The sequence below is a fragment of the Salminus brasiliensis genome, chromosome 9, assembly GCF_030463535.1.
Source record: "Salminus brasiliensis chromosome 9, fSalBra1.hap2, whole genome shotgun sequence".
Classification (NCBI taxonomy): Eukaryota; Metazoa; Chordata; class Actinopteri; order Characiformes; family Bryconidae; genus Salminus; species Salminus brasiliensis.
The window spans coordinates 12,250,294-12,269,767 of NC_132886.1; the positions used below are offsets into that span (position 1 = coordinate 12,250,294).

The 19,474-nt window shown below is 39.5% G+C and overlaps 1 protein-coding gene across 1 annotated transcript in view; it reads left to right on the plus strand.

Moving 5' to 3' along the window:
• chrnb1 (cholinergic receptor, nicotinic, beta 1 (muscle)) overlaps nt 1-19,474 on the plus strand; it is a 37,631-nt gene that overhangs the window by 15,209 nt on the left and 2,948 nt on the right. The window contains exons 5-9 of the mRNA XM_072687431.1: nt 1,269-1,377; nt 4,284-4,428; nt 5,527-5,715; nt 8,424-8,647; nt 13,359-13,531. Coding sequence (XP_072543532.1) covers nt 1,269-1,377; nt 4,284-4,428; nt 5,527-5,715; nt 8,424-8,647; nt 13,359-13,531 — 840 coding nt within the window. The remainder of the gene's footprint in view (nt 1-1,268; nt 1,378-4,283; nt 4,429-5,526; nt 5,716-8,423; nt 8,648-13,358; nt 13,532-19,474) is intronic.

Sequence of the window (19,474 nt, forward strand, 5' to 3'; positions counted from 1 at the left end):
AACAAAACATCATTGGAAAGCTGAACATACTTGTAGGAGATCACTAACTGCCAATCCTGGTCGATCTGTTAACAAGCACCCAGGTTGGCTAGCATCATGCTAAGTGATTGGCGAAAAAGAAAAAGTGAGGCTCTTTGTGTCACTGTCCAATTACTTTTTCACCGTAGCTCTGTTTGTAGTATACACCGATCAGCCAGGGAAGTGTTATACATTGAGACACTATGTCAAGGACCTAATAGTGATGGCTAGATGACCGGGTCAGAACATCTCCAAAACATCAGGCCTCAGGTCTTGTAGGGTTTTCGTGCAATGCAGTGGTCAGTGACTTTTAAAAAGGTGGTCCAGGAAAGGACAACCAGTGAACTGGTAACTGGGTTATTGATGTGATCCATGGAGGCCCTGTCTCACAGCTTACAGTACATAAAGGATCCACTGCTAACATCTTGATGCCGGATACCACAGGACACCTTCATAGGTCTTGTGGAGTCCAGGCCTTGGCGGGTGTGAGCTGTTTTTGGCTGCATGAGGGGGACTGACACAACATTGTGCAGCTGGTTTTAATGGCCTGAATGATCTGCTTATGTCCTTTTTGACTGTTAACTTCAAGGGTCAAGGTCTCACACATGCTTACCTAGCATGCTACAAATGTATCATTAAGGTGAAAGATCATTTCCAAACCTATATTGGATGTGCTCAAAAAGCAGACAAACCCCTTAAATCCTGACACTTATGAAGTCTCAAGAGAAACAGTGCAGTTATATGCAAAAGTCAACGCACCCCTGGTCATATTAAATGTATTGTTCGTTTCCTAAATGAAAATAGGTGTTCTCACATTTGCATTCGAATGCACAGTATGATAATTTCTCATTAACAGGAGAAGCATCTAGACATGCTTAGATTGGCACTATTGACCCTCTGTGTCTGCAGAATGATGGTCAGTGGTCCAGTACATAAGCTCACACTGGAAAGTTCAATATCCAATATGTGCTTCTCGGCACGCTCTGCAGCGACGAGTCAGCTAAATCATGTAGCTAATGGTTTGCTTTGTGTTAATTGATGTTTTTTTTGTTCGAAGATTATTCATAATGTTGATTGCGAAAGTCAGACTGAATGTAATTTAATAGAATATAAGTCTGCTTGGTCTAGCATTATTAAATAAATAGCTTATTTTATGGCCAGTAGTTATGCTCAATATATTAAGGACTGTAAAGGTGTAAAAACGCATTTACATTGCATTATTTATTCTGTGTGTGTGTCCATGTCTGCAGTAACGATGGTGTGTTCCACGTGGCTCTACACGTTCATGTGCAGGCGTACAGTACTGGCAGAATAACGTGGACTCCTCCAGCCTTGTACCGCAGCTCCTGTGGAGTTAAGGTAGGACAATATCATCAATACACTGCCTGTCATATGTTTAGGGACACCTGGCCCGTAAGCAAATGAGCATCTCTATCTGTTGCAATAGAAAGAAAATTAAAGAATGACAGAGACCTATATCACACATGTATCGGCACAATTCTTGGACATGTGCTTTCCATAATAGTTTGGAGATACTGTCAAAGCATTTTTTTAGGCCAAACATGCTTTTTATATTTAAAAAAGACACTTTTATTACCATGAAGCTGAGTGTTATAAACTATATCCTAATATACCTGAAGTATTATAAAATATAGAAATTATTGGTAACAAACCTTTGCAGTTATTTTTCCTAATCAAACCAGCATTCACATTATCTTGTCCACACAGTTTGCCATATAGACAGTTTCTTAAGAGTGTGTGACTTGTGTAAGTGATAATAATGAGTTCAGAATGATCAGTTAAATGACTGTGAGGGTCTTTTTTCTGTAATCCTTCATGTACTAGCTGTTCACCACCTCTCATTTTTGTGTCTACGTATTTAGCCACCTCTCCCAGTTTTCGAAACGGGTTGTTACACAACATTGGCATATACTGAGAAGTGATCTGAGAAGTGGTCGTGCTTTTCTGAATTCCCTCCTGTTTTGTTGTTAGGGCTTCTAATTGAATAGACCATTTTATTCTACTCAGTATACTTGTTCATATACTACTATACAGTATGTGCAGTATTGTTTATAATTCTGATCATTAACATTTAGTTCCTTATATATTTTTTTATTTTATTTAATTGTTTTACTTTGGTCTCAGCACCTGTACTACTAAGTAATTGGGCAGTTAATTTATAGTGTTTTCGTTTATAGTACACGAGTGGTTCTCATACTGTGGTACATATACAGCTGGTAGTGCAAGTAGCACTTTTAAGCTGGTACTCGGGACGACCTGTGTGCACTGCAATTCAAATGATGGATATTTGCAAACTTTTTAACAACATTTGTTTAATAAAATTATTAGAAAGGCTGTGTAGACAATGCACTTCTGCTGTGCTGTATAGGTAATTTAGGTGGTTAAAAAACTGTAAATAATTCTGGTGTGATTTTTACTTAATGGATGTGGATTTGCCACCTTTGAAAACCACCTACAAATGATTTTATTTTTTTATTTTTTTTGGTATAAGGCTTTGGTTTGGTGATGGGTGGTACATATTCTAAAAGGTACATATTCTAAAAGCACTGTTTAAAATTTTAAAAAGAAAGGCTTATAGTTCCATAGCAGTTTTGTAACCTTCTACTTTATGCTTCTAGTTTTGGCAACAGAATCTTATCATTCAAACTACAACAAACTTTTTTATCAATTTTGAAAAGACAGCAAGATGCAAAAATAAATAAATAAATAGGCCACCATGACTGTCTAAACATTTTAAGGTCAGTGCACAGGGGGGTCACAGTTCAGTAAACCTGAACTTTTACAGTTGAACATGGCACATCTCAGCACAGGAAAGACAAGAAAATAAAATACTGCTCAATTTAAGTGATTTCCTGAGACACACAGAACTTTCTTCAGTGACAGCATGAACGCTGCTCAGCAATTTCAAAAGAAAGCTGTAAACACAGAATAGTTGTTGTTTTGCTTGTGAACTGTAGGGCACTGAATCTGAAATAAAACAGTTGACATTGATGTTGACTTCATATGCAGACTGATCTCCTTCAAACATGCACACAAAAAGAAAAAATAATGAGGTCGCTTTAATTACAAACTAAAAAACAGCAATATTTAAATTAATGATTTTTATTCTCTTTAAAGCTGCATTATGTGGCATTTTTACCTTAAAATAACGCCTTCAAAATCATTGAGGCTTCACCGGCCTGTAATCGGGACAGTGGCTAATCTATACTGTTGCTACTCCAGGCTTGGCACGCCAGAAACTGCACTATGTAACTAACTCTTGGCAGAGCAGATGTGACACGGCTTGTGAGAACTTTGTATGCTTCATAACCTGAGTCATATTTATGTAAAATCTTGTAAAATTACAGCATTAGTCCACATGCTTCTTTCACTTTCTCCCAGCTTGTAAAAATCACAAGGGCCATTAGGAGGGGAGCTTAATGCACAATTTGCTTCACTGTGGTAAACTGCACTCTCCACCTGTAAGGGGAGGCCATAAGCAGAAAAAATACCAAATATTGCATTATTATGTAACAGTTTTACCTTAAAATAACATGCTCCAGGGACCTGTAAGAGGAAGAGTAGCGCCATCATTGTTCCTACTCCATGCTGGGCACACTAGAAACTTCACTATGTAAAGTGGGCAGGATAAGTGCAAATTCCCAGGAGCAAGCAGTACCAGTGCACACATACAGCTGCTTTAAGTAAATAGTTCATGTAAATTTATATTTATATTTAAAATACATAAGTAATAAAAATCTATTTTTTTAGATCCCGTATAATTTCCATTTCAATGAACCTGTTTACACGGGCTGAATAGAAATGTATGGTGTAACTGAATAAAGTTCAGATTGTAGCTGCTGTTTTCACTTTCTGAACTTTTCACTTTTCACTTTTCATCATTCCCTTAGTCTTGCTTTTGTTTGTCCTCGCTCTAGTTTGTCTGTCTTTGATCTGCCAGTTGCTGGTCGTGTGTGTGTGTGTGTGTGTGTGTGTGTGTGTGTGTGTGTGTGTGTGTGTGTGTGTGTGTGTGTATGTCCACATAAGAATAAAAGATGTGATTAAAGGATAATCTGAGAGAGGAATAAATGCAAGTCACAGGAAGGCACACACACACACACACACACACACACACACACACACACACATACACATGCTCACTTATTAACGAATCCATACAGCTCCACACTGAAACACTCTCTGATGTAGCCCCCCTTTTTTCTTGTGCATCTTGCTACTGTATTTCTTCCTGTCTTTTCTTCCAGGTGACGTATTTTCCCTTCGACTGGCAGAACTGCACCATGGTGTTCCGCTCGTACACTTACGACTCCTCAGAAGTGGATCTGCAGTATGCTCTTGATGATAAAGGCCATGAGATACGGGAGATCATCTATGACACAGGCTTCAGTGGTACAAACACACACACACGCAGACACCTCCAGCACATAGACTATCCCATGAATAACAAGTATCTCCAAAATGGTGACTTTACGTATGGCAAAACATCCTTAACTTTGAATGGAAGTCAGTGTAAAATAAGAGTTTCTTCCACTTAATGTAGAGAATTTGTATTGGTCCACTTATCCAGAAATATTTACACATTGTACTCTGGAATTATGGTGCTTCATTTTATACTTTTGGGATGAGTTGGGAACTTGAGGATGAAGTGGGATGGTGATCATCCAGCATCCTGGCCTAACTAAGGCTCTTGACACTGATTGCAATCAGATCATCACAGCAATGCTCTAAATCTAGTAGAAAGCCTTCACTGGACAGTAGATTCACTCCAACAAAAGCAGGATACACTCTTTTTAATATCCTTGATTTGGTCAAAACAGTGAATGAGCAGGTGTCCCAATACTTTTGTCCAGTTAGTGCATAAAAGCAGAAAAACAAAGTGCAGGGTTCCCCATGAAACCTTCAGCATAGAAGTGGTGTCTGCAGACGTTTTTGCCAGCTAGCCAATGTGTTATTCACTAACTCCGCTGCTTGCAGTAGCAGTCAGAACAAGGTTAGGGTATTTCAGTGACCTTGGTAACAGATGCAGAGAATCAGTGAATAGAATTCAGAAAATATGAAATATGCACACATGCACTGACAATGCATCCTCCAGCTCTGCCCATGATTCCGTTTAGGCCTTTTTTTCACCTGCAGATTTTTCACCTGCTCAGTAATGTGTGGATTTTTTATGTCGGTGGATACCAAATTTGTTTTAGTAAGTGTAATGGAAAGAAACTCGTCGGACGTTGATCAATTGTTTTTTTGGTTTTTTTTTTCGAGAGCAGAAGTTTTAAAGTCTGGGTCAGGAACAAGACCAAAGTAGCAGAGTATATCAGAATCCGAATCACTTTATTGAGTCTGATATAATCTCTACTGATATACTGCTACTTTAGTCTTGTTCCCGACCCAGACTTTAAAATATGTGATTATGATATGTAAGTATATATGATATATAGGGTTAAAGTGAGAATTGAATATACACCCCTTACATCGTTATTTTTTTCATAGAGAGCGGTGAGTGGCATATCCGCCACAAGCCGTCCAGGAAGAATGTCAAAAAGGAGGACCTGTATGAAGACATCACCTTCTACATCATCATTGAGCGCAAGCCCATGTACTACGTGGTCAACATCATCCTGCCCTGCATCCTCATCACCGTCATTGCCATCTTCAACTTTTATCTTCCGCCGGACGCTGGTAAGGGCCCACTGCCTAAAGTCTTTCTGGGACTCTGTTCTAGTACTAAACGCATAGTCTAGAAGGAGATAAAAACAACAGTCTAAAGTACAGCCTTAAAACAGGGGGTTCTTCAAGGATACGACATGACTTGTTGTGAATTCTCCGGAAAATGACCTGCTCTACTGAAAAGTTCACTTTGACTTTGTACTAGGGAACAGGTGGGATAATGTTTGGTACAATTATTGCGGACCTTTGTGTTTACACATACAGCTCCTATGGGTAATGCATTCTAGGCTGGGTTCTGGTTTACCGAACATGTCTTAAAGAGGCTTTAAAGTCTATTAAAACAAATATCAGTGTTAACAGTGGTGGAAAAAAGATTTTGACCTTAAACTGTGGTTTAATCTCTGGCCAAAACCAGTTTTAAGTAATTTGATTGATTAAAATTTAGTAATTCAGTGAACAGTGTTAGAATGTATATCCAGCCAGTGTTTTTAAGGTCACAATAATTCGAGTAGAATCTCCTAACTGATGTCCCATTAGGTTAAGTGGTGTTAAATTACATGGACCAGCTAGCAGTAAATCAGTGGATAAATCCCCCTTGTGGCTCATAGCAGTACTGTTACACTTCATTAGATGACCACTAGAATAAGCTTAATTGTGCTTGTGATGATTTAGTCAGCTCCTTAAATTGCAGTTACATACACTTTGTCCAACCTTAATGACCTCTGTGATGGAAACGCACCGTAGAGAATGGCGCGTGTGTATTTATGTGCATTCTAAATGTGTGTATGTTGGCAGGATTGGGGATGGGATTCTTAGGGCACAGTAGGTTGTTCAAGCAACGTCCCAGCTAGCGGCTCTCATCTGACTACCCCTTCAAAGGTCTTTCATATGCTAGACTAGATTATGGGAATATAATACGTTACTAGGCTAAAGTTCTTTACAGTACTCTTCTACAACACTGTGCAAACATTCTATGAAAGAATGAACCATTCAGGCTCTCAAACAGAATGCAAAACAATACAAAAAACACAACAACAAACACAACCATGGGGAGACATTACAAATAAGCTATGTATAAAATGGAGAGGTTATGGCCTATGATTATACAAGTCAACTTGTATAAGTCCGCTCTAATTGTTGACACAGCCAGGTTGACCAGTTTTCATTAAAGGCGTCAATCAGAGATCACCCTACATTATAAGTTTTTCAGGTTTTACTAATTATAGGCAGTGTGTTTAGGGAAATTACATTTGCATTGTATTTCATAAACCATAGACAAATATTCCCCTAAACTCCAAATTAAAACATTGCTATTTAGAGTATTTATTTGCAGAAATGACAACTGCTCAAATAATGCAAAGAACGTATTATAATAATTATAATGCAAATAAGTTATTATTCATATTTAAACAACACAGTACTAATATTTGAACTTAGATCATTCAAAAATCACTATGCTGAAATAACCTTGACTGCCAATCACTCATGTCTTGGCAGGCTCTCCACATTGCTGTTGGGTGACTTTATGCCAGTCATAGTCTGCAAATTCAGGAAATCGGCTTGCTTTGATGAAATGTGTGAAATAAAATGGCTACCACACACATACAAAAAAAAAATAATTAAGTGGTCTCTTCATTTTTCCCCAGAGCTGTATATTATATTATTTTATTAACAACATCCTTTACCGTTGGGGAATCCTTTTTGAGCCATTTTCTGGTCCCAGCCTTTTTACATGCCACTAGTAACACTCATACTTAACAAGTATATGTTTTGTTTTACACAATGAAGTTCATCCAGATCACAAAGGTACATTATTTTCAAATTAAAATTCATTTTTTATTCTAAACTTTTTAGAACCAATTAAAGAAATACAACATATTTAGACATTTAGTTGGACTGAAATTAAGGCTCTGGTCTAAATCAGTGAACAGTTTTCTAAACTTGGAGCGTTTCGTCTGTGTGAGAGCGTTCTCTCTGCTTATTGTTTAGACCTGTTTGGGACAGGCGCAAAAAAGTAAATACAGGAAGAAGGACCTGTGTTCTGGACTGGGGCAGATTTCTGTGTAATTTCTGTGTAACAGCAGTGATGGCTTCTATTCATTGCTGTAGTAATGATCTGGGTGATATACCAGGTTAACATGTGGCTATGGGAGTCATTAATTAAAAGTTAGGGAGTACGCCTGATAGTTGGGTTGGCTCGAGGTCGCGTTCTTGCCACAAAAGAAACACTTAAGAGTTTGTTTGGAACCGGAACGAAACCACCGCCTCTCAAGGGTCTCGTGCGGTTGTTTTGTTCCACATCCAAGAAATGCACCAAGAGTGAAAACTAACTAGTGTCTGATTTAACCAGGCTAAGAGGACATGTAAAGAGACATGCAAATAACAGCCAGCATGTAGTAACTATATAAACATGAATCTGATTGGACATCCACCTTTTGTATCACTATTTTTTATATTCATTTATTTTTTAGTTTGCTAGTGAATTTGATCCATTCCACTTTATTTGCACTAAATATCATAAAATTTCACTAAATATATTGACGTGTGTTTATGTATGGTTGATGCTGATCATATATCCCAGTCTTACACGAGACCACATCCCTGCTACAGTATTGCATGTGTTCTTCTGCATGGTTTTCAGCGATTGTCAACAGTATTTCTTTAGCCTGTATAAATAGCAAACATTGTAAACATGCATGTCTCCTGTTTTCAAATTTCAGGAGAGAAGATGGGTCTGTCCATCAATGTACTGCTGACCCTCACTGTCTTTCTGCTCCTGTTGGCTGACAAAGTTCCGGAGACGTCTCTGGGTGTGCCAATCATCGTCAACTACCTGATGTTCACCATGATCCTAGTGACCTGCTCAGTCATCCTGAGTGTAGTGGTTTTAAACCTGCACCACCGCTCACCCAACACACACCACATGCCTGTGTGGGTGCGCAAGGTCAGTCGGCTGAATACTGGGTTTCTGTATGTGTGCTTTCTCGAAGAGCTCTTGATGCGGATCGACTTTTGACCATTGCCATCAGGTACGGAGGGGCTGGTCTATTCTTGGTTTTGTAGGCCAGCATCAAGGTTTTGAATCTGATGCGGGCAGCTACGGAAAGCTAGTGAAGAGAACGCAGCAGTGGAGTGACATGGCTGAATTTAGCTCATTTGAGCTCAGCAACACCTAAATACCTGAAAAGTCCACAGAACACAGCTAATGTGGATGCTTTCCTTGGTGACGAAAAAACCCTTCACAATATCTAGTCCAGTCAGAACCCTCTCAAGGAGGTAGGTGTATCACCTGTCAAAGTTTACACTAAAGAGATGCCTTCATTAATCTAAGTATAGTGGGATCACCTCAAGATGCAAACAATGCTAAAACCCAAGAACATTTACATGACATATTTACTTTAGTATGTATTTCGTAGCAGCGTAGTTGAGGTTGTTACCCTCTATGCTATGCAAACCATTCATGTGGTCCCCTATGAATCTAAACAGTGATTGTGGTTGAAAAAATGTAGTGGATTAGTTTTGCCGCAAAGCTACGAGGCTAATGTGGCTATATCCTCCAATTTAGCAGTTATAAGTAATGTGATTTCTAACACTGTATGACAAACCATTGAAATTGGCGAAATGTCGTAACCACTTGCAGGTTAAGGGGGAAAAGTCTGTACGTTTGCTTTTTCAAAATTGCTTGAAAAAAGCTTATTGAGCCATTAAATACTGCTAGGTATTTTGCTTAGCTAGTGACCAGAATGAAAACTGTAGCAGAACATCAGTAAGTGGTTAGAGGACTTGATCTGAGTGTTACTATGAGTAAATGAGATGCTGTCCTTGCAGCAAGCTTCATGACGTCAGCCGCATTTGCCAGGTTCATGACTTTCCTGTGAAGCCGTAGATTCGGGAAATGCCTCCAATCAGCACTCTTATCCCACTCTTTTTTCGAACACGCTCACATAATGTTCTGAGAAAATGAAAGAAAGAAAAAAACGAGTGATGGGTTCATATTAGAACAAAAAGGGACGCGAAGAAAAGCGACAGAAATGGAGAAAGATTTGGTTTAGCAAGAAGTCAGGAGCCAAAGTGAATTAAACTGGAGCTCTCCAAACAGCTCGCTCACCGTGTTATGTCATTAACCTCTTTCAGTAGCGCTGGCCTCCACATTATTGAAAGTCCATTAGAGCAGGGGTGAGCAGCTTCTCTCTGCTGTACTCTTTCACCACCAGCAAAGGCGATCGAGGCAGGCCCACACAAATTATCATCTTATAATGGAACCAGAAGCCCTTCAGAATACAGGATGATGGAAAAAGTAAGAGCCACGGGGGGACGAGAACTAGAAACAAGGAAAATAATGAGATAGGAAAAGTGCATGTGGAAGTGAGAGTGTGTGACATTTGGAGAGTTAGGGTGACCATATTTTGGGCGTCCACCGTGGGTACGGTGTTGTAGCCGGGGGGGCTTTAAGTAGGCCTAAGTTGTAGGAGAATAGCAATGTGTATGTGTAAGAAGGAAGGGTCTGAAATACCTTTAAACGTATTTGTAACTACATTAGTACATTTAGTAATTTGTGAAGACCAATAAATGACTTTAATAATAAACAGCCAAATCATCTCCTTCAGGGTTTTTTTTTTAATGACACAAAATTAAATAGATTTTACTGGACACTTTTCAATTCTCCTGGTCTGTGTGATTAGCAGTAACTGTAACAGAGTGTATAAGGCAGGCTGCATGCACAAAAAGACTTTATTAGGTCTAAGGCAAAGGACATGCAGGGGTCAAAACACAGGCAGGCAGGTACATCAAAGGTAAGTCCATACTCCAGTAGCAAAACCAGCAGTGCGTCAAAAACCAACACAAAGCACCACAAGTGCACGCTCAGGAAGTGTCAGGGGTAAGACTCCACACTAGCACACCAAACAAAAGAAGCTTAAGTGGAGTCCTAATCAGTCCAGTAAATCATCTGCACCTGTGTGCCTGGAGCTGAGTCTCAGGTGAGAGGCGGAGCCCAGCCTGTGTGCGTTGGCTGAGGCCAGCAGAGGGAGACATTACAATAACTGTGTGACATTGATCTGATTATTGATTTGAAATTGCTTTTAGACCTTCATGTTTCTTTGACTAGTTTGTATATTTTGTTGCTGTCCACTTTTTTTTGGTTACTTTTTTTTCTTTTTACATTAATTTTCAGTGAAAATTAAGAAGGTTTTTTTTCTTTCTTCTGCAAAAACTGATGGAATGATTGAATTCCCAACAATTGTTTTTGAAAAAGGACGTCTGGTCACCCTTGTAGAGTACCACATTATTGACATGGCACTAGCTCTGTAGCCTACAGTTCATGCATATCTGTTGGCCAGTCAGAGTGTCTGTCATGTCAAACAGTGTACTGCTAATGTGTTGATGCTGTAAGTTTGACCAAAAATCGAATTACACAATATTCTCCTTACCAGTCAGTCAGCTAAGACTGGGGTGCTGTCTGAAGTTCGCTTCTTTAATTTTGCCCGGGAGATGATGTAGCTAGCTGTAATGGGCTTGCATTGTGCAAGCTTCCTAAATCATCACTTGTAAACACTCACACATCTCAAATCACACTTGTTAAGCAGTTAAGCTATGTGATTTATATATATGATAAATTCACATTAACAGTACTAGCTCTGCTAGCTCTTACGCTACTTTTACACGACTAAACTCTAACAGTATTTCTAACGATGACTGCTCAGAATCCTGTCAACTCAGTTTCAGCTGTTTTCTTTCAAAGCTTCTATTCTGGTTCTGAGAAATCCACCACACCCCCACCCCCACACCACCCTGCCATCGTCTGTAAAGTTAGTGTGCAAGTAGGGCTTTTTATTGAGGTGTAAATCAGTTAGATTACTGTAGTTAGGAAAAAAAAGACATGGACTAGACGTGTGATGAAATTTAGTCCTGCTGAAGGTTTACAAACACGTTTTAGCTGATACAAACCTGCAGTACCATGTTTAAAAAGGCTATGGAAATGTGTCATGGCTGTGAATACAATGTGAAATAAATGTAAAATACAAACTATTTAAGAAGAAACAGGTAGAACATATGTTACAGTTCTCTGCTGACTGCAGGTTACTACTGACTGTAGTTGGTTAAATTGGTTTAAATGAGCTTTTTCTGATGTACTCAATTTTCTAAAAGTACATCACCCACGATTTCTTCATTAATGGAACTTTTTATCATATTGCCCACTCCTCAGTTTGTGCTTGTTGGCTGTGTCTCTTATACTGGCAAATCACTGTGTAATATAAGTACTAATCTAATCTAATTACAGAGCTTTACAGGCCTTAACTGACCCCTTTAAAACACTCTCCACTATCAGAATCTTTGCAGATATGACCCTTGGGTTTATGTTTGTGTGTGTGTGTGTGTGTGTGTGTGTGTGTGTGCACGCAGTGCATGGGCCCTTAGAACATCACTTTCTGTCTCTTGGACACTTTGTGAAGTCATGCCTGGCAGCCTCTGCTGTCTGTAGCTTAAGTAGTTGGCAGCTGCACACTACCCCACAGTTTTTTTTTCCACTGAGTTATTGCCATTCAAGGTTATTCAAGGAAATGGCCCTGAAACCTCGAGTTACACTCTTTAAGTTCTGTTTTTCTCAATTACTCTTTAACAAGCAGAAATGTTTACTCGTTAATGAAAAATTTGCCTAAACAATGCAAGACAACCAGTAATTAAAACCAAATGAGATTGGAAAGCAAGGAAGGGGAGCTTGTAAAATGCCGCAGTGTTATGTGGAGGAAAAATGCTCATCAAGGCCATCTTTTTCAGATTTTGAAAAACAGGACATCTGTTTGCCTTACTCGGACAAGAAGTGCAAAACTTGTCATTTAATCACATCTCGTAGATGAAGGGCATTTTTGTTTCTTTATACTACACCTTTGTTCCTTGTCAGCAGTTTTCCTGTACGGTCATACACACTCTGAAGTAAACTTTGAAGGTCCTGCCACTCATTGGCGACAAGAGCAGATGTTGTTTTTATATCAATTGCACAGCAGCATCACAAACGGCCCGTTTACTGGCAGCGACTTCAGTAATTCCATGGAACTGCAGCCATTAAACGTTTAGTGTTTATGGGGAATTTAGAAGAACTGTACTCAACAGTGCCCTACACAGGTTCAACCCTCAAATTTCAAACAAACCACTCAGTTAACCCCTGTGTTGTTTTAAGGGTTAAAAAATTACCCACCACTATGCAGAGAAAATCCCTTAAATTATCTTTTTTCAGCTGAAAGATTTTGAAAACTCAATTTTCTTGTATTAAAGCATCAAGGTACATAGGTTGTGTATGGGTCATTTTTTGACCCCTAGAAGAAGTGAAGTATATAGAATATAGAATTTTGTATATCAATACCACCTGATATGTTGTTTAGGATTGTAACAATTACCTACAAAATTATCAATTACTAAACATCATATTTGCAATTAGTGTTTGATCTGTATTTTTCATTTCATAGGCTTTCCTATGTATTATTTTCCAGTATATATGTTCTTCCGGTATTGTGGAAGCTCTGTGTGGTTGTCCATTTTGTTGAGTTCAGTCCATTGTTTTTGGATTGCCATATTTAAACTCAATTAATCATCAAAATATTTTACCAGTTGCTTGATGACTGCTAAAACCGCATCAATTTCATCGGTGTTTCCTACAGATTTTTATCCACATGCTGCCTCCATATTTGGGCCTCCTAAGACCAAAGGTAGAGACACCGCTGTCTCTGGAGAGACCCCCCAAGAAGGAGAACCCGAAAGCCGTCAGCCGAGCAGCAGATGAATACTTCATACGGAAGCCTAACACCTGTGTGCTCTTCCCCAAACCCAACAGGTGCAGCCACCATTCACTCACACACATATCTGCCTTTGCAAGAGGGGGAGGGGACTATAACAGTGGCATCTGCTGCTTTGTCTTCGTGTGATGCAATGTGATTTTTCCAGAGCTGTATGAAAACAAATAAAATCTTCATCACTTCCATATATGGTCCTAGTTAGAGTGGGTATTATTGCATAAATATGCAGTCATGAGCAGAATCAGGATCAGTTCAACCACCCCTAACATAGAACCCCCGTGGGACTCCATGAAATGTGCATAATTAAACAATATAATTTATTCCTGCATTAGGACTAATAACTGAATCATAAACATAATGTTGAGTGTGGTATGTTCAAAATACCACTTACACTATGCAGACAGAAGTATTGGGAAATATTTTTCTCTGCTCCACAGTTAAATGCTGGGGGGCTTTAAACCCCTATTGGCAATAATTTTGGACAGGTAATAGACACATCTGTGTCAGCAATAGGTGCAACTGAACACAGCTGAATGCATTCATTAGAAGGACATTTGAACATATAGAATACCTGTCTGTGTGAAAGAGCAACTGAATGTTGGCTGAGGAAATGGTTTTTGGCTGTTTTTACCCACTCCAAATCGGTTTATCCAGGGAATTACACCCTTATTTTCCCAGAGAGCTGGGTGAGTATATGTGTGGGTACTTGTGTGTGTGTGTGTGTGTGTGTGTGTGTGTGTGTGTGTGTGTGTGTGTGGATTGAAGAGATAAAGAGAGTGAGAAGAAATGATCGCTGAAATAATAATGATCAGTGCAAATTGGCACAGACACATTAGCCCTGGCCTGTGTCGGGGGGAGAGTGAGAGTGAGGGAAACCGGAGGGGGGTGGGGTGAGAGACGTGGAGACTCTATCAGGGCGATTCGATGAGGCAGCAGTATCTCGCGCCTCTTAATTGGTTTTACGACGTGTCCTGGCAGCACTAGTGCCATGTCTTAGTCGAATTAGTCCTTCTTGATTAGTCATCTGTGTCTGGCGACCTGCGCTCAGGGAAAGAGAGGGTGGGGGGGGGGGGGTCAGTGGGTGGTCTACAGTGGTGAGATAGAAGGCCCAAAGGTGTCTGCAGTCTGCTTCTTGAGGCTACTAGCCTTCCATTCCTGGCTAGAAACGGTATCTATCTAGCCGGTTAAGGAAGCTTATGTTGACCAGTTGCCCAAATCCTCACACATTTGCCTCAAACTGTGTTGAGTTGACAGGTAATCTGACACATACTTGATCATGTGATTTCTGACATTGAATGTTAAAATGCACAGGTCTCATCCTTAAGGACAGCTGCTACTACGGCTTTCAGATATGCGACATAGACTACATGTCCAAATATTTGTGGACAACCCTTCTAATTAATGCATTCAGTTGCTTTTAAGTTGCACTCATTGCTGACAAAGATGTGCAAACGCACAAACACAGCTTGTCTAGTCCCCATAGAGAAGAATTTCCAATAGAATAGGACTCTTTGGAGCAGGCGTCAGCTAGAGGTGAATAAAGCCCCCAGCGTTGAGCTGTGGAGCAGTGTGACTGTGTTGTCTGGAATGATGGGGCTTCATCCAATACCTTTGGGATGAACTGGGGAGTTGGCAAGTGCACCAGACTCTAGTAGAAAGCCTTCTTTAGACGGTAGAGACAGTTACTCCAATAAAAAAGCATAAACTTTGGAGGAGAAACAATGGAGGAGCAGGTGTCCTAATACATTTGTCCAAATAGTGTATCTGTGGTTTTAGGCCAAGTGACATATAAGCTAGCATTACTAGTTAGCTACACAGCCCTCATAGCTCAAGTGCAAAACTAATGAAGCTAAGCATTAGACTGCATTTGGAGTGAGGGGGATCTTCACTAAACTATCATTTAAATTCAGCAAGTACATCATCAATTGGTTTCCCAGACCCTAGGATTAAGCCTTGTTCTTGGCAAAATTTCCCTTTTAAATGGAGAATTTTCATTCATATACTGTGCAGTCCAGGACTAGGCTTAATCCCTGTTCCGTGAAACCCCAACCCAGTGTACTTTCACTGTGAATAATGACTTTGATGATGCTGAATGTGCTGTTTAAAGGAGCTCTAAAATGTCAAAGTGTATTTTCCTTGGCATAGTTGACTAATGAGGGTTCGGTACATGGACGTGACATACCGTGAATCTCAAACACTGTTGTCTCCTCCCTCAAAAGAAAATCCACCACAACCAAAACAAGGCTGGAAAACGGGTCCATTTAAAACCTGAAAAACTGCTTAATTACAGTCTTGACTTTTATATTTACATATATATTTACAGCCCCTAAATTTAAATATACCAAGCCCATTAGCTAAAGCCCTAGTCAAAGCAGGTCAAATGTGACAGCGGCTTAAGAAGGATAAGGTGTTATTGATACTAGAGAGCAGCACATCACCTCCACAGTGGCTTTTCCTGTGCCAGTAGTTACAGAAAGGTAGCAGAAACACAAAGAAAGCAGAAGCCATGGAGACGAAATGGAATCTGTACTAGGCTAAAAGCTAACAGTAGCCTTTTACCATGTCCTCTCTCCATTGTCCGCTTCCTCAAAAGCAAACTGAACTACCTCAGCTGAACAAAAAAGGAGATAAACATACGTCAGAATGGAAAGCACCGCCTTATTGTTTTGTTACCAGTAAAACTCAAGAAAGCCAAACTCAGGGACGTGAGTAGGGGCAAGGCTAAAAGCTAACCAGTTACCATCTCTTCAGCTTGCCAACAACACAATGCACTAAGAGAACACAACAAGAGAACAGCAACACTGTCCAGTAAGACTCATAATTTGTCTTTTTGTTACAATATATGCTTCCATTTGCGGATTCTGTGGGCCATCACTGGTCCCGTAAACTAGCCAATAAAAGCAACACTCAATATTTTGTCACTAGCCCTCTGTAAAAAGAAAATCAGCGTGTTTAATTTTTAAGCAAAATAAATGACTTGGGTGATAAAATGACTTGTGAAGCCGCATCTGAACATTTTTCAGCCCCCAGCCAAGATCACATACGTACCGTTTATACTGTTATAGTCTCTATATTGGCTTTAAGAAAGTGGAATTGAGACTGATTGATTCTGACATGCTGATTGTTGGCCAATCCAAACAGACTATTTTCCTACACACAAATAAACTAAAGGAAAGGCGATAGAATACTAAAGCTTGGTACTGAGTTACTATACCTAGTTGAAACCCCTTATTTTAATGGTTTGCTTGCAGTAGGTGGCTCTGTGAGTGTGTGTGTGTGTGTGTGTGTGGTTTAGATAAACATATATCAGAATGTAATGCAGTCAGAAATGGGCTTTCCTCTGTAATGAGAGTGAAAGCTGAGGTTGCCGGTGCACTCTGGGCAAACCACAGCAGCCGCTGCATGTCCAGAATACTCAACCCGTCCAGAAGAGGACAGAGGACTGTGTGTGTGTGTGTGTGTGTGTGTGTGTGTGTGTGTGTGTGTGTGTGTGTGTGCGCGTATGCAGTAAGAACTATAGAGCTACACTGCCCCCCAGTGGAGAGATGGTGGAAATACTGCGAAAGCCAACAGAACCTGATTAACTGGCTCTATAAAAAGGTCATAAGGGAAATGGATGGAGAGAGACCAAAACAGATGTTGGAGAACAGGCCCATGGAATGGAGACACCACACAGCTGTTGTGATAGCCATATTATGATCGTGTTAGAGAGATTTTATGGATGGCCAAACCAGAGAGCAGGGTAGAGAAAAGGAGAGGGGGGAGTGAAATGAGGGGGAAAGAGAGAGATGTGGCAGAAGTCACCTTGACAAGAGTTTAGGAAAGCTGTCTGTCTCTCTGATTTGGGATTATGTCTAGATTTTGCACGCGCTCAAATGCACCGTAGTTCAGTCAGTCTACATCAAAGCCATGAGTTTAAGCACCCTTTTTGTCAAGGACAAATTGGTGCAGGCCAAGAGGAATTGAGTGAACAGTAGCCCAAGGTGGTCAGTGCTCTTATTAATGTCCTGCTCTAATTCAGTCAATACCTTTAAACTCAACAAACTCAATGCTTTAAACTCTCTTGCTTTAGCTCAAGCAAATCCCTCAAACTTAACAAACTCAGCACTTTGCTAACCTTTAAAACTTTCAAGGCTTCAGTGCTCCTTCAGAAACGATGGCCCCCAAATTCATGCATGTGCACTGTCAAGGTAGCAACACTGGACCTGCGGACCAAAAGACGGCAAATACAAACACGGTATCCAAAACAAACCGGCCGGTGGCCTCGTCCAACATTGCTGAACAATCAAATACCATAATATCACATCACAGAACGCGTCATGACGAGCAATTAGCTTTAGCTAGATTAGTGTTAGCAAGCTGTTGCTACAGTTCTGAGACTACAGAACCTTTAAGCGATCCTCTTAACCTCAACATTCTGTTAACCCTGTAAACTCTTATGCTTTACATTAAGCTGCCCCCTTAAACCTAACAAACTCAACACCCTGTTAACACTTTAACTTTACTGCTTCTACTGCTGTAACTCGAGCATTTCCTTTAAACCTAACAAACTCAACACTCTATTGACCCTTCAGACTCTCACGCTTAACCTCAAGTAGTCCCTTTAAACTTAACAAACTCAACACTCTATTGACCCTTCAGACTCTCCCGCTTTAACTCAAGCAGTTCAATTAAATGTAACTACCTCAGCCCACAACACTGTGTTAGTCCTCTAAACTCTGTATGTGGATTCAGATTTAAAATCCTAAACTATATAACCTACAGTTTAGTTTCACTAAACTGTAATTTGTAATTTATAGTCATTAAAGTCTTAAAAGTTACTTGAATGTTGACTGTATGGTATGGACTGAATGGTTTGAAACGTACAGAGAAACGTCCAGTCTCCATGTTTTCTAATCAGTCATTAATCATAAAGCTTATCTTAGTGCTTTTTAATCATAAATCTAGACAGATATAAAAATGTGCACTGACCACTACCAAGTGAATGAATTTCCAAAATTAAAAATTGGTGTGCAAAATTACAGAAGCATTTTTAAGCATGCTTATTCATTGTGTATACAACAAACAAACATGATTAAGTTCCATACATGCTTCAGGTGTTGCTTTTTAAAAGGACGACAGTGTTGTCATATGAGCTGCTTTATTATGAGCTATTTCAAGAGAAGAAACAGCTATAAGTGTACTAGTACTAAGTAAGTTACTAAGTAATACCCAACACTCACCCCTTAATGTACAGCAGTGTTAGTTTGCATTTTACCATGTCTAAAAAGAAATAGGTAAAACATATAGAGCACCTTTATTTGACTCTTTATACTCCTGTTGGTAATGATATTACTGTTATACTCCTGTTGGTAATGATATTACTGTTATACTCCTGTTGGTAATGATATTACTGTTGTTATGTAATCCTGTTGGTAATGATATTACTGTTATACTCCTGTTGGTAATGATATTACTGTTGGTATATAATCCTGTTGGTAATGATATTACTGTTATACTCCTGTTGGTAATGATATTACTGTTGGTATATACTCCTGTTGGTAATGATATTACTGTTATACTCCTGTTGGTAATGATATTACTGTTGGTATATACTCCTGTTGGTAATGATATTACTGTTATACTCCTGTTGGTAATGATATTACTGTTGGTATATACTCCTGTTGGTAATGATATTACTGTTGGTATATACTCCTGTTGGTAATGATATTACTGTTATACTCCTGTTGGTAATGATATTACTGTTGGTATATACTCCTGTTGGTAATGATATTACTGTTATACTCCTGTTGGTAATGATATTACTGTTATACTCCTGTTGGTAATGATATTATTGTTATACTCCTGTTGGTAATGATATTACTGTTGGTATATACTCCTGTTGGTAATGATATTACTGTTGACAACAGTGTAGCGGTTCTAGTGTGGTTGTGTGTTGTATTGCATCTTGCTATCCCTCTTTGTAATCGGTAATGGCACTG